The sequence below is a fragment of the Zalophus californianus genome, chromosome 8, assembly GCF_009762305.2.
Source record: "Zalophus californianus isolate mZalCal1 chromosome 8, mZalCal1.pri.v2, whole genome shotgun sequence".
Taxonomy (NCBI): Eukaryota; Metazoa; Chordata; class Mammalia; order Carnivora; family Otariidae; genus Zalophus; species Zalophus californianus.
In genome coordinates, this window is record NC_045602.1 from 57,299,520 (window position 1) to 57,325,463 (window position 25,944).

General features: G+C 48.9%; 1 protein-coding gene across 6 annotated transcripts; it reads right to left on the minus strand.

The window, feature by feature from the left end:
• Nucleotides 1-111: 111 nt before the first annotated feature.
• On the minus strand, nucleotides 112-25,944 carry CEP68 (centrosomal protein 68). Of its 6 annotated transcripts, none has more exons than XM_027623168.1 (8): nucleotides 25,810-25,944; nucleotides 14,586-14,979; nucleotides 11,461-12,984; nucleotides 9,958-10,080; nucleotides 7,523-7,619; nucleotides 4,175-4,347; nucleotides 2,937-3,006; nucleotides 112-214 (listed from the first exon to the last, which is right to left on the minus strand). In XM_027623168.1, the coding sequence occupies exons 2-7, from the start codon at nucleotides 14,934-14,936 to the stop codon at nucleotides 2,983-2,985; spliced, it is 2,292 nt and encodes a 763-aa protein (XP_027478969.1). In that variant the 5' UTR covers nucleotides 14,937-14,979; nucleotides 25,810-25,944; the 3' UTR covers nucleotides 112-214; nucleotides 2,937-2,982. The 6 variants fall into 6 exon arrangements, with proteins under 6 accessions (XP_027478969.1, XP_027478968.1, XP_027478966.1 ...); XM_027623167.1 differs by having other exon boundaries at nucleotides 155-1,838; XM_027623165.1 differs by having other exon boundaries at nucleotides 155-3,006.

Consider the following 25,944-nt stretch of genomic DNA (forward strand, 5'->3'; position numbering starts at 1 on the left):
TTTATACAGCAAGCTATTCAAACTGGCAGCTTATTGGTGAGTTAACAAGAACGAACAGTATGTGAATTTATTTTAAGATGTAAGCATATTTACATACTTAGTTTTGAAAATCTAGTGTTCTTTTCTTTCCCCCATGGCAGTCAGGACTGGGGCTTACCGCAGGATGTTTCAGCATGCTTCCCTATTTGTTTTGCGTATGACAATAAATGCAGTTCTGAAAAAAAATATACAAACACTTCAAGCTACTATGGGCTTTAATAATTTGTCCACTTAGTAAGAGGAATTCCCACTTATTGTATTTTAATGTCCCTGGCTGCCATGAATAAGCTTATGTAAGTGAAGTGTTCTGAGCCTGAGTGGTTGCAATCTCTGGGAAACCCTAATAGAATGATAGCCACTCTGGTCTGAGCAGGAACTTCCTGTCCTTTGACCTTTGACTGAAATTTCCTTTAGCATACATGTTGCCATTGCAGCATCTTGACATCATCCCTTTATGTTCCCGTTGAAGCTTCAAAACAGCCCTATATTGATACTATCTCCTATTTGCGGATGAGCCTAGCTGTGGAGCTGCAACCCGAACCCAGGTCTTAGTACTACCACATCCCTGTGGACTTCGATTCTGTTTATTTACAGGGACTACTAGGAAATGTTACTACAGGTAAACGTGGGATCTTATAACTACTGTTATGTCCACGTAAGCCACTTCTGTCCTTAAGGCGAATGCGCACCAGCCAAGGTGCAGTGGCCGGCCAGGCTGTTCTGCCTCTAACCTGGCCGTGGCTGCTCACGGATATGCTGCAGCGGCTTCCTAGGCTGAAACCATTTCAGCTGGAGTTTTAACGCTGGTCTTAAACTCCTTATAGCACTGCTAAAGATAGAACTCTTCAGTGGCATTCACAGCTAGGTCCAGAGTACCCTCAGTCACACCTTATTTCAAAAGAGATAGATAAAAATATCTTAGATCATCTCTGTAATGAAAGTAATACTTTCTTGGGAAACCAGGTACTCTGAAATAAAATACTCTGAAAATTCCTGTTGAAGCTGGTAATTATTAGGTTGGATGGGAACAGAATGGCATATTCAGCATTCACTTGCTGTAACATTGGCCAAGTTTGTTTCCCCAGGGTTGTCGTCTTCAGTTTTTTTGTGAATAGAAACAGGTCTCTCAAATACTAGCAAATAAATGGGTTTAACGCCTCAGGGCTGTTTTAACAGTAGAAAGGCATGTGCCAATTTATAGCGACATCAAAGAGAAGGTGAAATAGATCAATATAAGAACACAGGCCATTAGACATTTTTAAAGCATCTGTAGGTTTTTAATATTTTACTTATGTAATTATTTGCTCTGGAGGTGCTTTGTTTTGTCCTGTCTTTTTAAATCTCACAATGGAACTAAGATTAATAGGGAGATGGCAGGGTTGAATTCTGATCAGGCCCTTCCCTGCTCATTGGTAAATCATACCATAGCAGCAGGCACTTGAAATAGTGCACTTTATATAGTTTACTTTTGTAGTTAATCTTTAAATATTAGATTTTAACAGATTCTTTCCCAGTGACGATAAAGTCAGAGATTTTAAAGCAGAAAAGTCACATTTAATAATAGGACTTTAAGTTCATAGGGAGGTAGATGAGATAGTGTTATGATTATGTGACCCCAAAACTAAAGTCCTAAACTTCTTTTAATAAGGTAATTTTGTATTAAATGTTTTGTTCTGAGGGGATGTCAGAAGTCTGCTCATGAGAATAATCGTTCCATTCTTTAGGTTCAAGATGACTTGTTCATTTTTCTTTATAAACATGAGATCTTCCTTTCTTAAGAACCCTCCTCCAATGAGCATCTGGAAGGAGTTTGAAAAAAGATCTTTAAGTGCTTATCTCACATATATTTAAGTGTGAAGAATCCTTTTCTGAAGTCTTTAGCCCACCATAATGCTAGAAATATATAGGGGGAGATGTGATTTTCCCCTCCTTCCATGTTCATTCACACAAGAGAAATTTTTTAAAGGTCTTTTGTTGCTTTTTTGCAGAATATGTGGTTACCAGCAACAGCTGAACATTTTGCTTTAGAAAGCTACAGAACTGATGGTTGATCAGAGATTATATAGATTTTTTTTTTTCTCCTGTCAAGGTACATGTCACTCCCAAGCAATGAAGAATTTCCCTTTTCTCCTTCACCACTGACAGCCTTAGTTTCTGTAGTTAACCAAGCTTTATGACCCTATCCATGCCCTTCTCCGCCCTGATCTTGGAGACTAGGAATGGACTGATGCGTCCATCTGGAGGTATCCTTAAGGTGTGGATAATGAGGCCATAGCCCTGCGGAAGCTCAGTGACAGTTCCCTAAGTCTCTGACACATTTTCCTTTGACGTATTAGTTAGGCAGGCAGATGGAGCCCTCCTAAACCCTGAAGATAATTTAAAAAGTGTCCTAATAGTCAAAAATAATTTGTTCAGAAGTTTCTGTTAATTTGGGGATTTAAAGTCTCTTCTAAGATCTTCAAGAGGAATTTATAAACCTAAGCTTAATTTTATAAAAAGACCCAAGTTCCTGGCCAGTGATTCTTTTTTTGTTTCAGTCTCTTGGGTCTTCTGGTATGCCTGAGAATACCAGTATTTGGTGCCTTCTCTCTCATGTGAACCTTCTTTAAAGGATTTCAGCAGGTGGACTATTTTAGGAGCTCTGTTCTTTTTAACTGGATTTGGGGGTGGGGGGTGGTGAAAGACCTGTAAGCCTTACTAGTCTTATTTTATCAAAAACTGTAAAGCTACATGCTTTTGTAGAGAAGCACCAAAAGGAAAACCTCAGTTTGGAAGGATTCATTTTAAATAAAGAATAGTAACTCAAAAGCCCTTACGTCAGGGAAGAGAAAGGCATTTTAAAGCTAGTACATTACAGTTAAGTTTCCCCCTTGATTTGAGTGTTAAATGGCTCTTACAAGGGCTTCCTGAAAGTTTCCCACCAGCCAGGTTTTAGTCGACAGATTACATATCTGCTTGAGAAGATGCCTGAAAGAGAAAGGGAAACTTTTTTTTACAGGCGGAATACTGCAGAGGAAGAAATAACAACAATCACTGTATTCATTTTAGAACTAAAATGACTATTGCTCAAATTTCTTTGAGGCAAGTACAGGGACTCCCTCCTCTTTTTATCCTTTACATTCTCTTGGCTACAGTGAATTGTCACCTAGAAAGTCTGAGAATTAAGCACCGCATTTTGATTGTAGGAGAGTTTCAGAAAAAGTATGGTCCAGTTGTGGAATCCTACAGAATGCTGGGCAGTGGCGATCCCACATTAGGCACCCACCCCTCTGCTCTCTTAGCTCCTCTTCCCTATCATTCCCTGTTCGACTTTCCCGAAGATCAAAAGAAAGTTGTACTGTTAAGTCTCTAAGGCATGTTACCCCCGTGGATCCCCCTAGCCCTTTTTGGAAGGCAGTTTGCAGAGATCATTGTTGGGAAGGGGAGGGATGTTAGAATATTTGGTCCTATCAGTAACTGAGTCTCTGTGGGCACTTGGTGCTTTCGAGTTGCTTGAAGATGGAATACCAAAGGAGCTGGGCAGGGGCGCCTGGGTGGCTCAATCATTAAGCTTCTGCCTTCGGCTCAGGTCATGATCCCGGGGTCCTGGGATCGAGCCCCACATCGGGCTCCCTGCTCGGCGGGAAGCCTGCTTCTCCCTCTCCCACTCCCCCTGCTTGTGTTCCCTCTCTTGCTGTGTCTCTGTCAAATAAATAAAATCTTAAGAAAAAAAAAGGGAGCTGGGCAAGAAGAGCCTATAGAACAAGGAGCCTAACAGCGGCCCTATACTGGGAGAAGTTTACATATGCAGACATTAAAAAAGTTTAGGGATAGAGGAGTTTTGCCACTGTTGTCTTGAAGGGGCTGAGAAGTGCGAGCGCGGGGCACCCTAGTCCTCAGACAGGCAGCAAGGGTGAAAGGAAGTCCCGGAAGGCACCGCAGTGAGCCAGCTCACCAGAGGAAGACCCCCAACCTTCTACCTGGAAATGGTAGCATCTCCCTTTTTCAGTGTCAGGGTCTTCTACTCTCTCATTTGTTTCAATAACTTGGTTCAACAAGCTTCTAAGAACTAGCTAACTGTTAGAGCAGGAGCTCTGTACCCTAACTGGCACTGGGGTCCAAGGACAGATTTTCTTCTCTTGGGTTGCCTACTTACTAGGCGCATCCCCTTCACATCCGTACTCTTGTGTGCCATGGACGTCTTGTCCGGGATGAGGGTGCAGCCGGCCAGCATGTCCAGAGAAGCTAAGATAGCATCATATAGGCGATCTGCATGGCTCTCCAGCTCACTGGGCTGCTTCGAGATCCTCCCGAGGACATCTTTTAACACTAACAAATGGGTTCAAAGCAATTAGGCAAAAAACAAAACAAAAACATGTGATTATATTTTCTAAAGAATCATAGAAGTGTGTAGCATTTTTACACAAAATAGGAACATGGCAGTAATTTCAGGATGTCCACACTTTTTAACAGTGACTCTCCAGGGACTGCTGTTGCACTGGGGGATCCACGTTAACTTCTGATTAGAGCTGAGAGAAGAATTCCGCTGGCTCCACTCTGGATTTACATAATTCACAAAAAGGCACAGAAGCATGGTTCTCTGGTGACTGGTGTAACCCGGCTTTTAGAGTTAAGACACAAGGCACACCCAGATCCTCTGGGGCAGGCTTAAACAAAACAATATGCCAAGATTAGGACATTGGGTTCTGCTGTCAGGTCCTAAGAGCCTCTGTTGGCTGGGGAAATGGTACTTAGCAGGTATACAGGTAGCCTGGTAATGTATTCGGGAATGCTTGTGAACCCTTTTTGGTGGGTCCTCGAGGAACAGACTTCAAAAGAAAAGGATCTGAAAGCAAGCTAAGACAAGAGGTGAGTGAGGCCACGATTTCCTCCAACGAGGAAGGGATGGACTAGGTTCAGAGTGCATCACAGCAGGCTTGTTTTTCTCTTAGAAACCTTATTTCCTTTATTAAACACAAAGGCTGCTTTAGCTTCCTGAACCTTTATCAGCTGTGTTAACACTCAGCTGCAGCAGGAAACACTGTTTCCTGCTGCAGCTGCAACATCTCCCAGCAGCAGAAGGGAAAGGGGAAGCTGCGGAGGATGCGGCCACAGAAGGAAGCAGGGTCTAGCTGCGGGGAGATCAGCCTCTAGGGAGGCCACGGCAGGGGGTGCAGCTCCTCTGTGCGGGCGGCGGCTGGTCTCTCCCCTCCACCTTTACCAGACCTTGGCTCAGTCCTGTGTGTTCGTCAGTGGAATTCAGGGGACCTTTATTTTTGTTTCTGAACTTTTATCTTAGGATGTTAGAATATTTGGTTGGGGCCAAGTAAAAGGAAAGCTGGGCGTGAGAATGCAGTCTTTCCCAGCCAGGCTTTGGTGTTTTAATGGAATACATACATTCAGGAGCCTGGTTCAGCTTCATGCCTATAGGTCCCAGTCATGTGATCCAGCTGAGTGTGGAGTTTGGATATGAGAAGGGACTGGCAATGCGTGCACCGAAGCAGTGAAAAAGCCAGCTCTCCACGGGGAGGCCTCTGGCAGGAGGCGGAGACAGATGCATTTTGGAGGGGCAATGAATGTGGTTCTTGTTCCTATGGTTCTGCTTGTGGCCGGGGGAGAAAGCGGGCTGCGAAGCTGGGTAGGGGGGTGTGCGCTCAGGCTCGACCCACGCTGGCAGTGTACCCTGGAGAGAGCTGAACACTAGTGCATCTAGCGGAAGAGACCCTGTGAAGGTCAAGGGGAACATGTGGTCTTCACACAACACCCAAGTTCCTGGTTAGTCAAAGCAGAGGTCCGGAGGGGGCAATGAGTCCATCTCAGAGGGGCTGGGTACATACCTGAAAATCACAGGAACGCCCAAATGACTTAGTTTGAGACATGGGCCAAGGGGGATGATGTTTTTCCAGATTAAGCACTGAGAAGTTATTACTGGATCGGTTTTTGAAGGAAGGTCAAGGAACCTGTAGCTTTTAAGAGGCCCATTGTTACAAGCGGCCTCTGTCTGGGCAGAGTTTCCTAGTATGGGGTGCTCTCCCTTCCTGCTCAGCCCCCGCACCTCCAGACCCAGCAGCAGGGCAATCGGCATCAGGGGGCTTGAGGCAGGCTGCCACCGCTTAAGTGGTCCAAGGCAAGTTCGCAACTCTGAGGTGAGAGTAATAATAGCATCCATCTCACAAGGCTGATTAAACAGGACAAAAACCTGATATGTTAAGTGCTTCAGCGCAGCGTCTAGTGCATGGTGTTCAGTACAACACTGATGTAATTACAAGTAGCGCAAGAGCCTGACATAGCGAACTTCTGCCCCAATAAAACCCCAAAAACCCTCGTGCAAGAACCAAAACAAAAGCCTCCTGAGGGCAGGGGATTGCCAAGGGCTCCCCCAGTTCACACTGGATAATCACTGCCTGGCTAGAAAGCCCTTCGGTGGCTCCCTGTCCCATTGAAATCCCTCTGCCCGTTCACAGTTCTCAACGCTGGTCATTTTTCTTCCCAGGGGTATTTGGCAACGTCTGGACAGGTTCTCGGTTGTCACTACTGGCATCTAATGGGTGAAGGCCAGGGATGTTGCCAACCACCCTGCAGTGTGGAGGACAGCCCGCCTCCCACGGCATTACATGACCCCAAATGTGGGTGGCGCCCATTGAGAAACTGCTCTAGGCCACCTCGCTCACACGCACCCAGCGCTTCTGGTCGGGCCAGCGCCACCTCACTGCCTCTCAATGCCAGGGGTCCGGCCCAGCTTTGCTTCTGTCCTTTGTTTGCCGCAGAAGCCCCACCTCACTCCAAAACTGCGGCAGAATACAGATGCGATCTTTGAGCTCCTGCTTGTTTAGTCTTACAGGAAATCAGGGGCTGCTTTTGGCAATCCGTCAGTTCTTGGCTTTAACCCAGCATTCTCCGAGCTCATCCTCCCTTTCCCATCTGCCCACAGCAAGGGCAACACCGATCGTGAATCCTCGCACCCTGCATGCTTAGGCATATTCTTAAAGTCTGTGATTTTACATTTTCCTAAATTGGGAACCCATCCTGCAAAATGAACTCTCAGCAGCACACTTCTTCCTTCAGTCTGCTCCCTCAGAATGGACTGCTCTCAAACACCGAAACGGATACTTCCTCAGAGCAGAACACCAAGCACATAACGAGAGAGGGGTCCAGCCTGGGAAAGGGGCACCCCTGAGGGCCCCCTACTGTGAATAGCCTATCAGAGAACCAAGGACGACTGCATGAAAACCAGCATTCCCACGCTGGTCAGTACCAGGGGACGGTAAAAGAGTGTCCTTGCAGACTCGACTCGACTTACCTTTCGGTCACCGGCTCACTGTGCGGCTGCAGGGAGAGTGACGAGGTGAGGGCCAGCGGGCAGCCAACAGAATCTAAGGCAGTGGGGGTGTGTGTGTGGGGGGGTGTTGGCACTACTGGATCCTTACCGGTGACCCTGTGGCCCCTGGACCTGCTGCTGAGAGGGAAGGAGTGCTGGCTCAATTCAAAACTTCAAGCGTCTCACCTGGGGTGTTATCCAACAGGCACTGAAGAAGAATCTCCCCTTTCTGTAAGACGCTCTCCGTCAGGGACTGGTGTTCATCTATATCTTTCTTAAATTGCTTAAAGCACATCAGAAAAGAAAGAAGCTTTGTTACTATTGTTTTGTAAAACTTACTCAAAATGATCCTTTGTGGAGCTCAATTCCCCTCTACCCTGGAAGACAAACCCATCCCATCTTCAGAATTCCCCAAGTAAGCAGCACTTTAGTTTAACTTCACCTACTTTGAGCCCAAAGTAAATACAGACTCCATCCTTTTTTCCATCTACAGTTAGACAAAAGAATTTTCTTTTCCCTGCCAGAGCCTGGTTCATGAACAGCTTGGGAGTCAGGGTTTCTTTCTGTCGTATCTCACAGGGTTTTCTTTATAAACTCACAAGGCTATGGGATTCTCAGAACACACCGTCTTCTATTCTAACAAACCTGGTAGGAGCCACAAGAGAAGGGCCCCCACCCACTTCTTCCCTCAGTGTCCTGCTCTGTGCAGACCTTGGGACTTGGGGAGGCAGTGGGGAAGCTGTGAGTCTCCTAAGTAGCTGATTTGTTTTCCCCTCATCGGTACCGAGCCTTGTAGTTTTTGATGTTTCTTTAGCTGCTAAGATGTGTAAAGTCAAATCCATGACAACCTTTAGTACAGGGTACAGAACTTGGTGGTTCACGTTCTGGAATTAGAATTTTACTCTCGGATTTAACTGTATTCCTATCTTTAGTTTTCCTTTGCCCTAATACCTGTACTTACTATTTTATTCTTTAGTATTTTCTGTAGTTCATATGGTGCCATAAACCCAATGTGTTAAGACAAAGTACATGAGACAGAGTCAAAGCTGACAACATGTGAACACAGACACAGACTTGCGTATATGAGCTATCTTCTACGCAGGGGTCCGGGTAGCTCACGCATACACATGCGGCATGCACCAATCTGTGCGGGGAAGGGGCTGACAGTAATCCCACTTTGTGACACAGCTGTGTGGGTGACACAAGAGGGCGAGTCTTCACTGACTTGCGAGGGTAACTCCCAGCTCAGCTCTCAGTTCTACCCACAAAGCAAGAAAGGTGCTCTGGCTAGTCTGCAAGTTGAGGCAGAGAAGGACAGAGTGAGGGATAAAATGGAGGGACTGGACTTGTTCTACTTGGCACTTGCTTTGATGGGGATGAGGCTGAGGCACTCTGGAGAGACCACCCAGATAGTATGAGGACAACTTCCCGGCAATTTCCTCTCTCCCCACAGTGGTACTGCCCCTAAGCCTCCAAGGGCTGGGCCCTGCTCAGCTCTGCACATGCACTTGGGAAGCTGCACACAAAGGACCCTGTCACACTCAGTCTTCTCTTTCCTCAAGCATACTCGGGGCAAGGAACTCAGGGCAACCTCTCTCCACCAGGCAGAAAACAGCACTCCCACGAAGGTACAACAGCTGGCCCATCCAGGCAAGGCCCCGCCCCTAAATTTTAGTTGGCGCCACGTTGGCCCTCTCTCCTGCCAGGGTGTGGGGGTTGCTGGGGTGGTGCTGCTCTGGCCTAGGCACACGTAAATCACATTCTCCTCTAAAGGCACTTGATTAGGTTACAGAAATTCAAAGAACTGTCTCAGAAAATCCTTTCTAGACTAGCCTCACAGGCTCAGACCCCACATACTACCTCTGCTCCTTCAAAAGAGGTTAGAAATGCTTGGTCAACCAGACATGCTAGAGGGCTGTGGGTAGTTCAGTCAAGGCTGATGTTATACTGGGGGTAACTGTACTTCTCAGAATGAAGGGGAACCTACTGGTAACTATTCCAGAACAGCAGGCACAAACTATCACTCCAAATACACCTGATCTAAAGTCAAATTAACCAGAACTCGTAATTAAAGAGATTTAAAAAATAACAAGACCTTAATGAAAAAGAGGCAAACAAAACAAAACAAAACAAAAAAACCCCAAAACCCACAACCCAAAAACTAAACACACGGAGAAGCAAATTCCAGTCAGGGCTGCCCAACAGAACTTTCTGTGATGACAGAAATGCCAGGACACTTGAAATGTCGCTAGTACAACTGGAAAATATGAATCTTTAATTGTACTTAATTTAAATACCCATATGTGACTAGTGACTCATAATAGTGCAGTTCTACACTTAACCCCTGAGACATCTGCAAAATTACATTGCAAATTCCCTTAAGTATATCTGACTGAGGATAAATATATTTTCTCCAAACTCTGCTTGGCCTGGGAAATAACTCCTACATTTTAGTTTTTCAGCATGAAGAATCTGAAAAGGGCCTCTGATTAGATTTCACGTAAAATAGCCAATTGCGCCGTAACATACCAAGTATCAGTTATTTGAGCTTTTACTTTGTAATCAAGTACTTAGCCACCACTCTGGTGAGTGAACAGCCAGAAGCCAGGACCACATATTACCCGGTAAAGCTGCAGAGAAGACTTGAGACCTGTAAGATTGGACTTGGATGGAATCAAGTGGTCTGTAACGTCCGCTATGTTATGCAGCCAGCGGATCAGCTCTTCCAACTGACAGCAGAATGTCTGTGTAGACAAATAAGAACACACGGCGTTACATTTCAATCCAGGGGATTCTGGGAGCCAGACTGTGCACCTTTCCCGAGCGTTCCTCACTTGCGGGGTCAGTCTCTTCCCTCCTCCCCTGCCTGTCCCCACCCCATGACTCCAGACCTCTGCGAGGGCAATATGGTTTCCGTCTCCCCTCAGCCTTTGACACCAAAAATGACAGACTGAGAGCAGCCTGCCCTGCACGTGGGGAGAGGAGCTGACAGGAGGACAGGGACTGGCCCAGAGGAGGCACGCCTACCATGGAGACCGATTCCTGGGTGAGTACCACTGCTGACTTTCTAACTGTCCCTGAGGAAAACAAAATAAACAACTATAATCGTGACTAATTTGAACCTATGGCAGGAAACAAGTGAATTAAAAACTGTGGGTCCCTGTTTTGCATTTGCCTCGAAGTATTTCAATCTTTTATCACAAAAGAGGCACATGCTACCATGTGCCCTACCTGCTTCACAGGACAAATAAAATCACACATGGGACATGGCGGGGCTGACTGAAGCCCTCAGATGCTAGGAAACGTCTGGCGTGCTGGCTCATGGGTCTCTCGCCACCCGGCCTGCTGCTGTGCGTGTGCAGCGTCCGTGCGCTCACCCAGGACACGAGACCGCGCGCGGACTGTGGTGTGGTGTGGTGTGGGTGTGTGTGTGTAGCCGTGTTCCCGAACATCCTTGTATCAGGGACTATGCAAAGCCCTCGACATGAATTATTTCATGTAATCCACACAACATCCCAAAGAGGCAAGGCTCCACATCTTACAAATGAGCAAACTCAGAAGACTGAGCTCAAATTCCAAATACGGCAGTGCCAGGATTCAAATTCAGATCTGCCTGATGCTGGAGACCCTGTTCCACAGAGTGTGAATTCTACCTCCAGTCACGCGTCTATGAGAGGTCTGGTGACCAAGACGGCTAGGACATAGTGCATCTAATGACTCCCAACTCTGCAGCTCCACCACTTTATCAAACTGAAGCTCTCAGAAGTCCTACAGTCAAGAAAACCATTTACCTTTGTTCAATATTTCCTAAAGGCATGTGAGCACAGACGTTTCTTGTGCAGAATACCTCTTAATCCTCAAGGTCAAGAGGCCTAGGAAGCAGCCTTGAGTGGTGGTTAAGCTCAGGCTCCAGCCTTGGGTAGGCAGCTTCCCTAACCCCGCACTGCCTTTTCTCCAAACATGAACGACAACAGTAGTCCTTACTGGGCCAAGTGGTGAGAATCAAGTAAGAGAAGGCACAGCATGGTGCCTGGCACATATAAAGTGCTCGAGGTTACTACGTTTGATTCCATGCACTGGCAGAAGCCACACCTCTAGGCGAAGCCCCTTGAACGTAGGTTTACCTTCACACACTGCACGAGCGATTCTTCTCCCTGCTCCCCCTTCCCGGGAAGCTGCCCTGTGGCATCTGGGTCCAAGCATGCGCGCCGGTCCCACACAGCTGGCAGGGAAGAGCGTGTTCCCAGCGGTCCGGAGACCCCCAGGGCCTGGCGGCTCCCCACACTGCCGTCCCCTGCAGAGGCCCTTGCCTGGATGAAGGAGCGCAGCAAACGGCGGTTCTGGCCCTCGGGGCCCCTGAGCCCTCTGAAGGCAGCCCCAGAAGGAAGCTGGCTTTGGCTCGAGTCTGATGGGAGGGAAGCTGGCCCATCACTGTCTGACACGTCCGGGGAGGTCTGCCCTTCGGCAGCCCCAGTGGGCAGGGTCACCAAGGTGGGAATGGAACCTAGATATGAAACCAAACTAGAAACCTGTGTCAGCCGAGTGGGCAGGGCAAGGTACTCGTCATCACTTTCTACCTCCTCTTCTGATTTCCACCCAGACTCTGTGCAGGCAGGGTGCCAGACGCCCTGGCTGGCCCCCTTCTCTCTCTCTGTCCTGGGCAAAGGCCACCCTCTGTCCCAGGTCCTCAGCTGGGGAGAACCGACCTCAAGGTGCTTGCCCATGGGGAGCCAGTCCTTCACACCCCTCGGGGCTGGCTCTCTGCTCTCCCAAGGAGCATCCCTACTGCCTGGGGCTCTGGGGGTAGATGTGAGCTGGTTACAAGATGCCAAACCAACGCTGCCCTGCTTCTGGGGTACTCCAGAGGGCCACCGCATAAGGCTTGGCTCTCTGGGCCTAGAGAATGGCAGGGCGGAGGCCTCCGCTGATGGGCAATTCTGGAAGCCATTAGTGGGTGACTTCAGGGTACTTGCTGGGGAAACAGAAAAGCTATCCAGGTCTACACCTGAGTCCTGCAGGACAGGGTCAGCCAGTATATGGCTGTCAAGGTGCTTTGGGAGTTGAGGTTTGGGCCTAAGTGGGTAAGTATAGTCCAGCAGATCTTCATACTCTTTATTCGGGTTCCAGAGCGGAGAGTGGCGGTCGGGCGAAGGAGGCAGGGAGTCTGGTAGCACACAGGCCCAGTACTCGGCCTGGAAGGAGAGGCGCCTCCTGCCCAGCCCAGGAGCATCAACCCCGGGGGACGGAGGCTGTGGTGACCACTGGAGCCCCGGCCCTGGCCCCACAATGGAGGGGGCCGACTGGGGGACGACCAGTTCCAGGGAGGAGGAGACCTTGGCAATGGAGCAACTTGGAGGCTCTGCCTTCTCTCGGTGACCCTGCAGACTGCTGCCCGGGGAGGAGGCAGAGACGCTGCAGCTGGAGAACTGAGGAGCAACGGCGGCCTGGTTCCCCAGTGGCCTCCACCTTGGCGGGAAAGGGAAACCCGAGCTGTGGGGCTGCTGGCTGAGGTCTAGCGCCCGTGGCGACTCAACCGGGGACGGGTCATCTTCGCTGTCGGCATCATGTCCTGAGCAAAGGCCTGCGGCTCGTGGAACGCTAAGAGTCTGAGGTAGGTCCTCTGAGGCAGAAAGCCTGGTCTCCTCCATCTGCAATGAGAAGACGGAACAAAAGGCACGAAGGTGAAAATAAGCAAACCAAATTTCTTTCTTAGAGGACAACTCTGGGGACCCAGATGATATTCAGGAGAGCTCTTGCAATCGGAGTCTGCCATCTGATGCGAGAACTAGACAGCGTGCGGCGAGGGGCCAGCAAGACAGTTCTGCGTGCTCCGGGAAGCTGACCATCGTCCCCAAACCGCTCCCACCCTCTTCAGGCAAGCACACGGCGGCTCCGGCACACCGGGGCTGGGGCACACCACCTAACCTCAGAGAAGCGTGTCCCGGGCAGGAGATACCCCTGCCCTGAGACTCATCCACCTGCCCCCCGCAGGTGACCCACCAGGCCCCACCCATTCAGCTCATGCCTGTTATAAATGAACAAAGGGAGGCCCTCATCTCAGCCTCTTCAACTCATCTGTTCGATGAAGAACTTGCCCCCAAGGAAGGCAGGACAGCACGGTGGTTAAGGACGTGCGCTCTGGAACCAGACAGACTTGATGCCAACCCAACTGCCACCTTCCAGATGGAGACTCTGGGCCTCCCTTCCCTCATCTATAAAATGGGGAGAGTAATAGTACCACTTCCTCGGGACATGAGGATTAAAGGAACTCAGGTGTGAAAAGCACAGGGTCAGAGCTCAACGAATAGGCACCACAATAATAAGCCCATTGTAGTCAGCTCATGAAACAGCCTATTTCTGTGTTTGCTCATTTACTTGCTGCCTCACTAAATCTCGGATTCACAGGTGCCCTGGGCACCACCCCTGGCTCCCAGGCAGACGGGCCCAGCTGCTGTTTTCTCCCAGACAGTCATGCTCAGAGCATCCTCACGGGGCAGAACTGCGTGGGGGCAGCATGCAGCAGCCAAGGCCACAGTGATCCTGGTGCGATCAAAGCCTTTCCCACGGAGGGCCTTGGCAAGCAGAACATAATAGGATGTCAGAGCTGGGAAGGACGGATCATTCAGGTCACCTTCCCAAATATACTGAGGGCCTGAAAGATTGAGGTCACAGAGCCAAGCACAACTGCTTGCTCTCTGTGACTTGACTAGGCAAGGCTTCCCTGCAGTCAGGGAGGCCCAAGAAATTCTTCTTACCCAGGGACAATAGTGCCCACCACGGGGGCTCCAAGGCTCTGTCAGGTTCCCTGGGTCCCAAGGGGATAGAGTCTCAGAGCTTGAAGGAGCCCACAGCCCTGGACCCTCCCTCCCCAAGTCTCGTTAGGGCCCCCCACCCCCAAGAGTTCAGATCACCAAGTCAGAAACAGGACACGGCTCCCCCCATCACAGCTCCCGTGGCCCAGCCCTCTGGGCACTAGGTCTTGGCCACAGCATCCCCCGTCTTCAGAAGGTCACCAGTCACACTCTTGAGGAACAGGAGATGCTGTGGACAGAGTCCCCCACTGGCCCCAAAGCCCAGCTCTCCAGGTGAGCCTGTAAAACAGAAATCATCACACCCAGACTCCCCACCCCCCAATTCCCCTCCTTGTACAGGGGCTGGGAAAGCAGGTAAGATGGTAAGGAAATGCTAAAACATACTCCCAAAGGACCACAATAGTTAAATCTACAGTTCCATTTGCCTTATTACCTACCTGGCTTCCCACAGAGTGCAAAAGGTCTCTAGTCCCAGTGCCAGCAGGAAGGGGCAGGCAACCAAGAGCAAGCTTAGATCTACCAGCTACTGGCTCCCTGCTGGTGGTGTTGGCCTGGGGCTGGTCATATGCAGAGGGGCTGGCGGCAGGGGCAGACAGCCCCTCTATCCCCCACACGGGGGAGGCAGACCCTGCCGCAGCCTGGGCTTCCAGGCACGGTGGCTCCTCCTGCTTCCCGCCTACGAGCCCCGGGGTGTCCACCTCCTGCGCCCCGCAGCTCCGCCGCCCGCAGGACAGGGTCTTTGTGTCCACGGATGCCTCCACCTCTGCCTTTTCTTCCCCCAAGGCCATGGAGACGTCCCCGGGTCAGGGTTCCCCTGAAGCCTGCAGCTCTCTACAAAATGGGAAGAGAAAAGAAAAAGATACATTCTCTGCATCTGTACCTAGGAAACCTTGCTTTTTAATGATTAAGACAGACATCTGCAATGAAGGAAACCAGCAACAAAAAGAAAAGGTAACCTACTGAATGGGAGAAGATACCTACAAATCATGTACCCAATAAGCGTTTAATATCCAAATACATAAAGAACTCATACAACCCAACGCCAAAAAAAAAAAAAATCTGATTTTTAAAAATGGGTAGAGGACCTGAATAGACATTTTTCCAAAGAAGACACAGAGATGGCCCACAGACACATGAAAAGATGCTCAACATCACTCATCATCAGGGAAATGCAAATCAAAACCACAGTGAGAGATCACCTGACATCTGTCAGAATGGCCAAAACCAAAAAGACAAGAAACCAGTGCTGGCGACAAGGTGAAAAAAAGGGAGCCCCCTGTGCGGTGTTGGTGAATTACTGAAACTGGCGCAGCCTCTGTGGAACACAGTGTGGAGGCTCCTCAGACAACGAAAACCCGCAGGACTGCATGCTCCAGTGCTTCCACTTGTGGACAGTTACGGGAGGAAAAGGAGAACATTAATTTGAACAGATCAATGCAGCATTATTTACCACAGCCAAGATATGGAAACAGCTTGGGTGCCTGGGTGGCTCAGTTGGTTAAGCGACTGCCTTCGGCTCAGGTCATGATCCTGGAGTCCCGGGATTGAGTCCCGCATCGGGCTCCCTGCTCAGCAGGGAGTCTGCTTCTCCCTCTGACCCTCCCCCCTCTCAAGTGCTCTCTCTCTCTCTTTCTCAAATAAATAAATAAAATCTTTTTTAAAAAAAAGATATGGAAACAACTTAAGACTATGGAAACAAAGGAAACAAAGAATGAAATCTTGCTATTACTAACAACGTGGATGGACCTAGAGGGTATTATGCTAAGTAAAATAAGTCAGAGAAAGACAAAAACCATATGTTTTCATTTATATGTGGAATCTGAAAATTAAAACAAAGTACAACAAAAAGAAACAGACTCAGAACAAACTAGTGGTTGCCGGAGGTGGGGGAGATGGGTGTAATAGTTGAAGGGGATTAAGAAGTATAAGCTTCCAGTTATAAAGTAAGTAAGTCACAGGGATGTGTAAAAAGCAAGCAAGCACAGTGTGGGGAATAAAGTCCATAATATTGTAATAACACTGTATGGTGACAGATGGTGACAATACTTACCCACTTACATGGGTTAGCATTGTGTGATGTGTACGACTGTGTAATCACTAGGTTGTACATGTGAAACTAATATAAATATGTCAACTATAGTTAAAAAAAAAAAGGACTTTTTTTTTTCTGGTCAAATAAAAGAAAGAACAAATGGTGTTTATTTCCTCAGAGGAGAACACAGGTTGATTTTTCCCTGGCCCTGGAGTTTTCTAAGGCGAAGGAGGACCAGACCATGTTGTCTTCTGCTTTTACACGGTCAGTACTAGCCCCAGCAGCAGAGGCCCAGGCAGGTGAATGCAGGTCCAAATCAGAGCCAAGGAGTAAAGCCGCACTTCCGTCCCGGCCCCACTGGGGCCTCCCTGCGCCAGCCCGGCCACGGCCACAGTTCTGCTGCTGCAGTGCTCCCACTAGCAGGCGGCTCGGGCCTGGCCCTGACCGCTGTGCTCTAGGGAACAGCAAGGCAGGGTCTGCTCAGGCCTTGGCTGAGCCCAGGGTGTTCCCACAGTGACCGCTTTGCCTGCTGGAGGAGGCAGGACCCTCTCAAAACACAGAAACCCCACCTGGGGCTGTGGAGCTGGTGGCGACTTCTCATTCCAAGGGTGGCCAGCGACCGGAGAGAGGATGAGCCGCAACTCTTCTCCCGCTAGCCTGGGCTGTGATTAACTTGCAGCTGAGGGAAGCCGTGGAAATCCAGGTGGATAACAATGGCAATGGCCACATAGCACGTGTGCACGGGACAGTGAGAGTGAGAGAGCACGCGTGAGCGTGCACCGGGTGGGGGGGGGGGGGCAGGCAGGCGAGGGAGACCAGGGCGAGCACTCAGGGAGGGAAGAAGGAACAACATGGGAGTTGGACCTGAAAATACAAGAGTTCCTTTAAGAGTTTCAGGGCTAACAGAGACCCCCTGCAGTCAGCCTAAGAGTACAGGAACAAGTACAGGCTGAGAGCCCTGGGGGCTGCGGCAGGAGAGCTGGCAGGCGGGGCAAGAGCTTTGGGAGGATTTGGAAGGGGAACAAGGGAAGTATAGTGCCCAGGATTTCAGAGGCCACCTGGAACGCACTGGACCAACCTCAAAGCTAGAACCTGGACAAAAATAGCCTTCCTTCTGCAGAGACCAGGAGCTGAAGTGACAGCAAGAGGAGGTGCTGGGAGCAACAGGGAAGCCCGAGAAAGTGGGGTTGGCTGTGGAGAGGGGTTCATCCTGCTCAGCTCGCACACTCGGGAACTGGGTGGGCACAGCCACACCTTGAGAGCACCCCGTCCTGGAAAAGGGTCCTACTCTGTCTGCCTAGGCACACGAGGCTCCAGGCCCATTCGGAGGTGATCCCAGAAGAGCACACACACTTCACACGTACTCTCTTACTTCTCACAACTACTGCACAGGGTTTTTTGGACAGGTAACATGGTTGAAATATAAAATGCGCTGCAGATAGAAGTCTCCCTCTGCCCTCGTCTCCATCCCTCACTAAAACCAGCTACCACAGGGACGCCTGCGTGGCTCAGTTGGTTAAGCATCTGCCTTCGGTTCAGGTCATGATCCCAGGGTCCTGGGATGGAGCCCCGCATCGGGCTCCCTGCTCAGCGGGAGGCCTGCTTCTCCCTCTGCCTGCCCTCCCTCTGCTTGTGTTCCCTCTCTCTCTCACAAATTAAAATATTATAAATAAATAAATAAACCCAGCTACTGCACACAGGGCATGCCAGGCACGTGCCTGGCACACGATGTATACTGAGTGTCAGCAGGTGCCAATCAGTGTGGGGAGGGGGCACAGAAATCAGTGTAACAAGTCACCTTACAAGCCACAAAGGAATCCAACAGAAGGAAAAAAAAAGCAGCCAATGTTTCAGAGAACAAAGGCAAAATATTTACTATTAGAAATTCCCATAAAAATAGGTAAAGAGTCTCAGTAATCTGTATGTCTCTTACCCCTTGACGCATATGCACGCAAACACAAAAATCTCTTTCATCCTCCCTCTTTACGTAAAAGCAGCACACTGTACAGGACACCCTGTTCAGAATGTTTTCTTTCCTTTTTTTAAAAAAAAAGTATCTCGTATGCCTTTCCTCAGCTATACACAGAGCGCGCGAGCTTCCTTTCTTTCATATTACTGCCCGGCACTGTATTCCGGAAAAGTGCCTTTTGGTTTATTTCACTGGTCCCTTGTGGGTGGATACTGGGGTTATTTCCAGTCTTTCCTTACTACAAGCAATGCAGCAAGGAACCACCAACCAGCCAGAAGCACACAGTGCACACAGCCCTCGTGCGCCTGCTAGCACATGCACAACATCAACATCCGGAAGGACAGCTGCTGAGGGGAAGGCATCTGCACATACTTTGCCTATGTTGCCAAATGGCCTCTAAGGGTGGCACCCATTTACACCACCCCCCCAGCAGTCTGCGAGAGTGGGTTTCCCACGGGAGGCAGGTCGCCTTATCTCCCTTCACAGAGAGGGAAACCAAGGCTGAGAGAGATTCAAATCCAGGACGGTGTCACTCCAGAACCCAAGCTCTTTATGAACCATCAAGGGAACAAGTTACAAAGCAGATCAGCACATGAAGGGGAAGAGGGAAGAGAGTGACAGGATGGCGAGATGAGTGACCAAGTCCTAGTGAGACAGGTTTTCACAGAGCCACAGCCTCACCGTGTGGCTGTTTAAACAGCTACACATGAAGATGTTTAGAAGCTGAGTCCATGGGCTGGAAAAGTGTTACCTACAGCCCCCAATTTCTACTTCTTGCTCCATTCCTAGAAACCCTCTCAACGGCTAGAGTCAGGCCATGACGGGTGGCTAATTCCTTTTACCGGCTTTCCTGTTCCACTAAAGGGTGTGGTCTTACAACAGGGGCAGGAATATGATGATGCTGGGACAAGAAAAGAGTGCAAACAAATGATCTCTTTGTTTTGATGATGTAATTTTTATGTCTTGTCTGGACTCATTACTCAAAAAAGAAAGTATCCATTTATCCTGGGGGATGGGGAGTGGTGAGCTAGAATTATAAGCTATTTAAGAGATACCACTAGGTAATTTTCAAGTGTGCATACAAACCTGAACTAGGTTAACACTGTCACCAGAGGCCCTTCAGCAACCAGGTAAGATGGTCTGAAATAATGATTTTCATGGAAACAGTGCTTCGGAAAAGGCAGGTTTATTTTCTCAGTATGGACAAACAGTCTCTTCATAATCTTACTTCTTAATCTGCCTGACAAATCATGCCCCCCTCCAACTACACAAATTATGAGAAGACAGATACATGTGAAAGAAAAGAATTAAAAGAAGTCCATGAGGGCGCCTGGGTGGCTCAGTTGGTTAAGCGACTGCAGTCGGCTCAGGTCATGATCCCGGGACCCTGGGATAGAGCCCCACATTGGGCTCCCTGCTCAGTGGGGAGTCTGCTTCTCCCTCTCCCTCTGCCTGCCACTCTCCCTGCTTGTGCTGTCAAATAAATAAAATCTTTAAAAGTAAATAAATAAATAATAAAAGAAGTCCATGAGAGCTAATTCCATGTTGTATATAAGATGCTACAGAATACAAAGGGCAAAATCAACTGGCATAGAAATAATCAGGGAAAACTCCTTGAAATAATGACTGTTGAAGGCAAAGCTTTTTTAAAACATCAACCTTGATGAGGTGGCCTAGCAAATGCACAAGTTTTAGATTTCTGGGGTTCAGTCCTGTCTGCACTTGCCAGGTGGGCATCTGCATGAAGGCCAAGCCCTCATTGCCACAGGTTTAGATTTTACACATCATTCCTTCTAACCTTGTGGGGTGTGGGTGGAGGTGGGGATTCTGCTTGGACACTTCCAATGAGAAGCAGCTTATTCCTTTTCCAATAGACTGCTCCGGATGATGAAAATGACTTGTGGTATTGAACCAACTCACAGGTCAACAGCTAACAGAACCTATTACTAACAGAACCTAAGATCACGTATCTTACAGTGTTCCTATAGGCTAGTGGCTCTGGGATGGGCAGAGGCCTCAGCAGACCTCCTCCCTAACAGGGAAGTACCACAAGGTTGGAGTGAGGGCCTGGAAGTCTCGAAGCACAGACAATGAAGAGTTAATTCAACCCTCCACCTGGGAAAGGTCTATACACACTGGAACCGCCCTGTTCTTGGCCAAACCAAGAGACAAGCCATAAAAGCTTCAGGATATCCTAGCGACCACCTGGACTTTGCTATTAAAATTCTCCATTAGTCTCCCGCAGAGGCCATATGACCTGCCAGATATATAAAATTAGGAGTGATGTAGGCTTGGCATCTGCTTGCCTTACAGTAAAAATATGCTCACACGTCACGTATGTGGCAAAGCTAACTCTGTAAGCCTGGACACCTGACCCTTCGTGGTATTGGCTGCACCCCGTGCGTGCAGCCCCCGTCGCAGCTGCTGGTGCTTCCTCCCACTTGCTCCTATCCAGGAGGGGGAAAGGAGGGCTGCATTCGGAGAGAGAGAGAGAGAGAGGATACGCCTCTCCTAACTAAACCATTCAGAGAGGAATGATCAACCAGGGAGCAATCCTCCTCTGATCAAAAAAAGGACTACCTCCAGGATTTGTTAAATCACGACCTCCCTACGAAATAATCTGATTTATACCAGTTTTGCCAGGGATGCTGTGTTGGGGCAAGGCCCATCTCTGTCCCCAAGCACACGGCCACCTGTACTGGCTACATGGGCCAGGTATTAATCCACAGAGCAAGCCCTACCAGTTCAGGGACCAAATGCTTCAAACTCCCTGTGTTTTCACAGGAGGCCACAGGTATAGGTGAACACCATGCACACATAGTGGCAGAATCTGACCACAGAACCAGACAAAGAAGCTCTGCCCACTAGGAAAGGGGGAGGGAGCGGGGCAGGACCCAACACTGCAGCATTGCTGGAAAGTTTCTGGGGGAACTAGATTTATGGGAAAGAAGCTTAAAGGCAGAAGCCAATCCAGGCGTGGGAGGCAGCAAGACAGGGGGTAAATACATATTCAGCGGAGGCCAACAAAAGAGACAGTCACAAGAGGCCAGGGCCTGCCTCAGAGTGGGGTGGGTGCCAGGACTGCTGTGGCTGGAGGTTTGAGACTGGGAGGTCAACAGCCAAGAGCAACCGCCTTTCTACCTGCTCCCGCCCTGGCTATTGAAGTCCCCAAGTCTCTTAGTCTTCCACATAGGCCCTGTCTTTCCCTGTGGGGCAGGTCATCCTGAGCACCGTGTCTACCTTTTTATTCGAAGGTCAAAGCCAAGTAAAAGGAAGAAGCCAAGTAAAAAGGAAGGTCAAAGCCAAGTGAAAAGGAAGAAGCTACAGAGGGTAGACATGTTTCCCATGGCTTGGTAATGGGCTGATGCCATCCTCAGAATGCTCCAGCACCAGAAGCCCCTTTCCTTCTCCTCCTGGGGCTACTTCCCTATGTTTTCCTTAAAGTCAGAGGGAATCCTCCAGCATCTGAGAAGGAGCCACTGGCTCCCTGTAAATCAATACAGGTGGGAAGGCTGCGGCCAGGCTGCTTCTCTTGCTTTCTCACTCACTCACTCACTCACTCACAGGCTGGCGACTGACTGGGACCACCAGATAGCCGCGCAGCAAGGCCAGTCTTCTAACTCATCACGCAGGTCTTCAGAAGGCCTTTAAAGAGATGTCACTGCCACATCTTCAAGGAGCTTGGCTGAGCTTCCAGTCCCCTGTCCACTCAACCGCAAGCTCTCTGGCCTCCTTAGCAGATTGTCCCCAACCAACAAAACTTAAACTATGAGGATACTGAGGACTTCACGTGTTAATAACTGTACCTTCTCTTCCCACCAAAGAGCAAGGCAGAAAAGCAGCTTTCCTGTAACAAAAATCTCTCCTACTGTCTGAGCAAGCTGGCCCTGGAACCATGGTTGCAGTTCCACAAGCCACTGCGTGTTCTGCGCTTGGTGATTTCTGTGAGGCAGTCAGGTTACATGTATGAAGACTGATAAGAATCTTACTGATAAGAATGCTGCCCACTCTACTAAAGGATCCTCTTTTGGAGAACACACTGGAGAATTCTCTGGTCTTGGTAACAAAAACAAGTGTTTCACTGAACAGCCAGTTTGTTTTTACTTGAACGGTATTGGTGAAACTGATAAAAATTTCCTCTTTGCTTTGACTACTAGGAAGCTCAGCAACAAATCTGCAATCCTACACAACCAAAAAGCTTAGGACAGAAAGGCACTCACCTTTTGTACTAATCTTACCCTTGACTTCATCTTACTTTTCTTTCAACCTATCTGCCTCAATTACTTCTATTAAAAATCTTGTTATATGGAAAGTATCTTGGAATGATTTCTCAAATCATTTTTTGGAACAAAATATAAGAATTGTTAAAAATAGAGTAACATAATAAATTAGGAAAAAATATCATAAATCCAAGACTTTATCCCAAAACCATAAAAACAAAACGGTTTTTAGCAGTACTTGTAAAAACCAAATGCAGGGGCGCCTGGGTGGCTCAGTCGGTTAAGTGTTCTGCCTTCGGCTCAGGTCATGATCCCAGGGTCTGGGGTCAAGCTCCATGCCAGGCTCTCTGCTCAGCGGGGAGCCTGCTTGTCCATCTCCCTCTGCCTGCTGCTCCCCCTGCTTGTGTTCTAATAAATAAATAAAATCATTAAAAACACACACACACACAAATGCAGATACCTGTGTTAGTACCTTTCTACTCAGTGTGAAGACCAGCAACATCTGCATCACCTCAGAGCCTGCTGGGAATGTAGATTCTCAGGCCCCACCAGTCTTGGAATCAGAATTTACATTTGAGCAAGATCTCCAAGTGACTGGTAATGTTTCAGAAGCACCAGGTTAGTCAGTAAGCCTGTTTCGCACACTGGAAAGAACTACTACAATGATTTTACAACCATTCACTGTGGTTTTGTTTTTTTGTTTTTTAAGGTTTTATCTTAAGAAAGTAATCCCTACAGCCAATGTGGGGCTTAAATTTACAACCCCAAGATCAGGAGTTGCATGCTTTACAGACTGAGCCAATGAGGCACTCCACTGAGTGCCTATCCTATGCCAGGCACATTTGAGAAGGAAATTTTTGGTCCTTGTCCTTAAAGTCTTTCCAACAGGACACTAGAGAAAGTTCACACCTTGTAGCAGGTTTTTAACAGCTAATTATAGTATGTCACATCTGGAAAGGAGTCCCCAGAAAGAACCATATTCCCTAGAAAGGATTCAAGATTGTGGCTACATTAAAAACAGAATCAGAGACCAGAATTCTCCTGTGTTAGTTACAAGTGAAAAGAAGATATTTGTTTTGGAGACTCCAAATAATTTAAGAGAAACTGACATGTCGAGGAGACCTACAGCTGGAAGGAAATGTACAACTTAGCCGCTTCCTGCCCCCAGAAAGTGGTGCAGGAAAATCTGGAAGTGAGGCAACATCCCCTAGGGGTTCTATCTGCCACCTCTACGTCTGGCCAACAGGTCTAAAGCCAAAGAGAAGACTTCTTCCACTTTTCACAATGTTTGTGAATAACTTCAAAGACAGGAGACAGTTTCTTCATGAGAACAGTTAAGTTATAAGGAGAAAAGCCACTGCAAGTCCATCTCCACAAGCTCTGCCTCTCTGGCTGAACCAATCACCCTAAAGATTTCTTGTTAGCCACAACAGGCCCCGTCTGTTCCTCTGCTCTTACAGGACCATTCTGAGTATCAGAGCACATCAAGAGTTTATCAACTACTGTAATACTTGGCCAAATTATTATCTGGCACTTAATCTCTAGTGGGTGGTGAGACTCTAAATGAATCACAGATAACCTATGGAATACTTTTACTGTGGGGGAAAATCATGAAAGGCTTAAGGACTTTTTAAAATCAAGCAACAGATAAGGACTAAAAGGCAGACAGACCCTGAAGGGTCAAGTACTACACAGATACTTAGTATTAGTAAATCTATTCAAGTATCTGTTTATTTTTATCCTAATAACTGCTAACAGCTCCTGAACATTTTCTTTGAGCCACGAACTATGCTAAGCACTTTATATCAATATCTTTTTTAATCCTCAGAACCCATGGACTGGGTACTACTATAACTCCCATTTTACAAATAAAGAAACTGAGGGGCGCCTGGGTGGCTCAGTTGGTTAAGCGACTGCCTTCAGCTCAGGTCATGATCCTGGAGTCCCGGGATCGGGTCCCACATCGGGCTCCCTGCTCAGCGGGGAGTCTGCTTCTCCCTCTGACCCTCCCCCCTCTCATGCTCTCTCTCTCTCCCTCATTCTCTCAAATAAACAAATAAAATCTTAAAAAAAAAAAAAAGAAACTGAGACACAGAGAAGTTAAATAACTTATCCAGAGTTAGTAACATGACAGATAAAGCCTGTTTTAACTTAAGAGAGCCAGAAGTCAACTGCTTCCCTAACCTGTAGAAATAATTGGTCCAACAAATTAAAGGAATGAAAATTTTTGTTTTGTCAACTTTTGGCTACGCTATTTTTTTGTTTTGTTTTGTCTTGTTTTGGCTTCAGTCACTGAATGTCTTGCTATGTTCCAAGCACTGTGCTAGGAGCTGGGGAAACCACAATACAATGTGATGTGTAAAAGCAGAGGCAGAAGAAAGTAGCCTAAAGGAAGACATGATTAATTAGCTGTGGGGTGGGGAAGAGCTTTAAAAGTTTTTCAGAAGAGAAACTGAGTTCTTTGCTCTTTTCAGTACTGAGTAGCCTAGAATTGATCCAGGTGATGCAGAGAATCAGGATGAGAAGTGGTGACCTCTACTTCTTTTTAACCAAACCCTAGGCAAACTGATCTAGTACATTTTATCACGCATTTTAACAACATCCTTCTCACCCTAGATCTAGGAGCTGTTAGGGTATTTATGAATACTACCTATCTTTGTGCAGGCCCCACTCCCCACCCCCCAACTGAATTCTCAGTGAGGTCCAATCGGCTCTGGCACTGGCAGGTTTCCGCTCATTTTTATTACAAACAATACACCGAACCCAACCAAATAATTATGAAGGACCTGAGCATATATGTGCCCCTAAGCTGCTGAGAACAGTTCTGGTGATGACAGTTGGAAAGGGTGGCCTTTCTAGGCAAAAAAAAGCAAGACATTTTGTTTTTTCCCCTCAGCAGCTGCTGCATTCACGGCACCAAGAAAGCATCATTCGTCTCCATCTTTCCCTTGGGAATGACCCTGAGCTGGTGAGAGAGGGTCTCCGCGGCAGAGCAGCGCGAGCGCCTGACTCCCAGGGCCGCCACTTGGCCCCCGGCGAGCGCGCAGGGTAAACAGCACACGCCCGGGCAGAGGCCGCGAGGGAAAGTGAGTCCGCCCGCGGCCGGGCCCGACCAGCCGCGCAGCTGCTCGGAGCGGAGGATACCTGGACACGCGCGCCCCCCTCGGCCCGGCCTCCCCGCGCTCGGCCTCTTACAACCCCGGCCTCCCGCCTCCGCGCCCCGCACCCGCCGTTCCGCCTGCAAAAATGGAGGCGAAGGCACGAGGCGTCCCTACCCCCAAGAGCCCTTTGTGCCCTTCCCGGCGGGGGACGCGGGGCCCGGCGACGCGCCCGGTAAGGCCTCGCAGACCCGGAGAGGCTGCTGGGCAGAGGGGGCCGGGCCGCGGGGGCGGGGGCTGCGGAGCCCCAACTCCCGCGCCCGCTTGCCGAAAGCTACCTACCTCACCTCAGACGCTTCTGACGCCCCGACCCGGGCTGCGGCAACAGCAAACCGACGCGGCGGCCCCGACGCGGGGGTCCCAGACGGAGACCGCGGCCCTCACACCCGAGCCCGCTACGCCAGGGGCGGGGCCGCG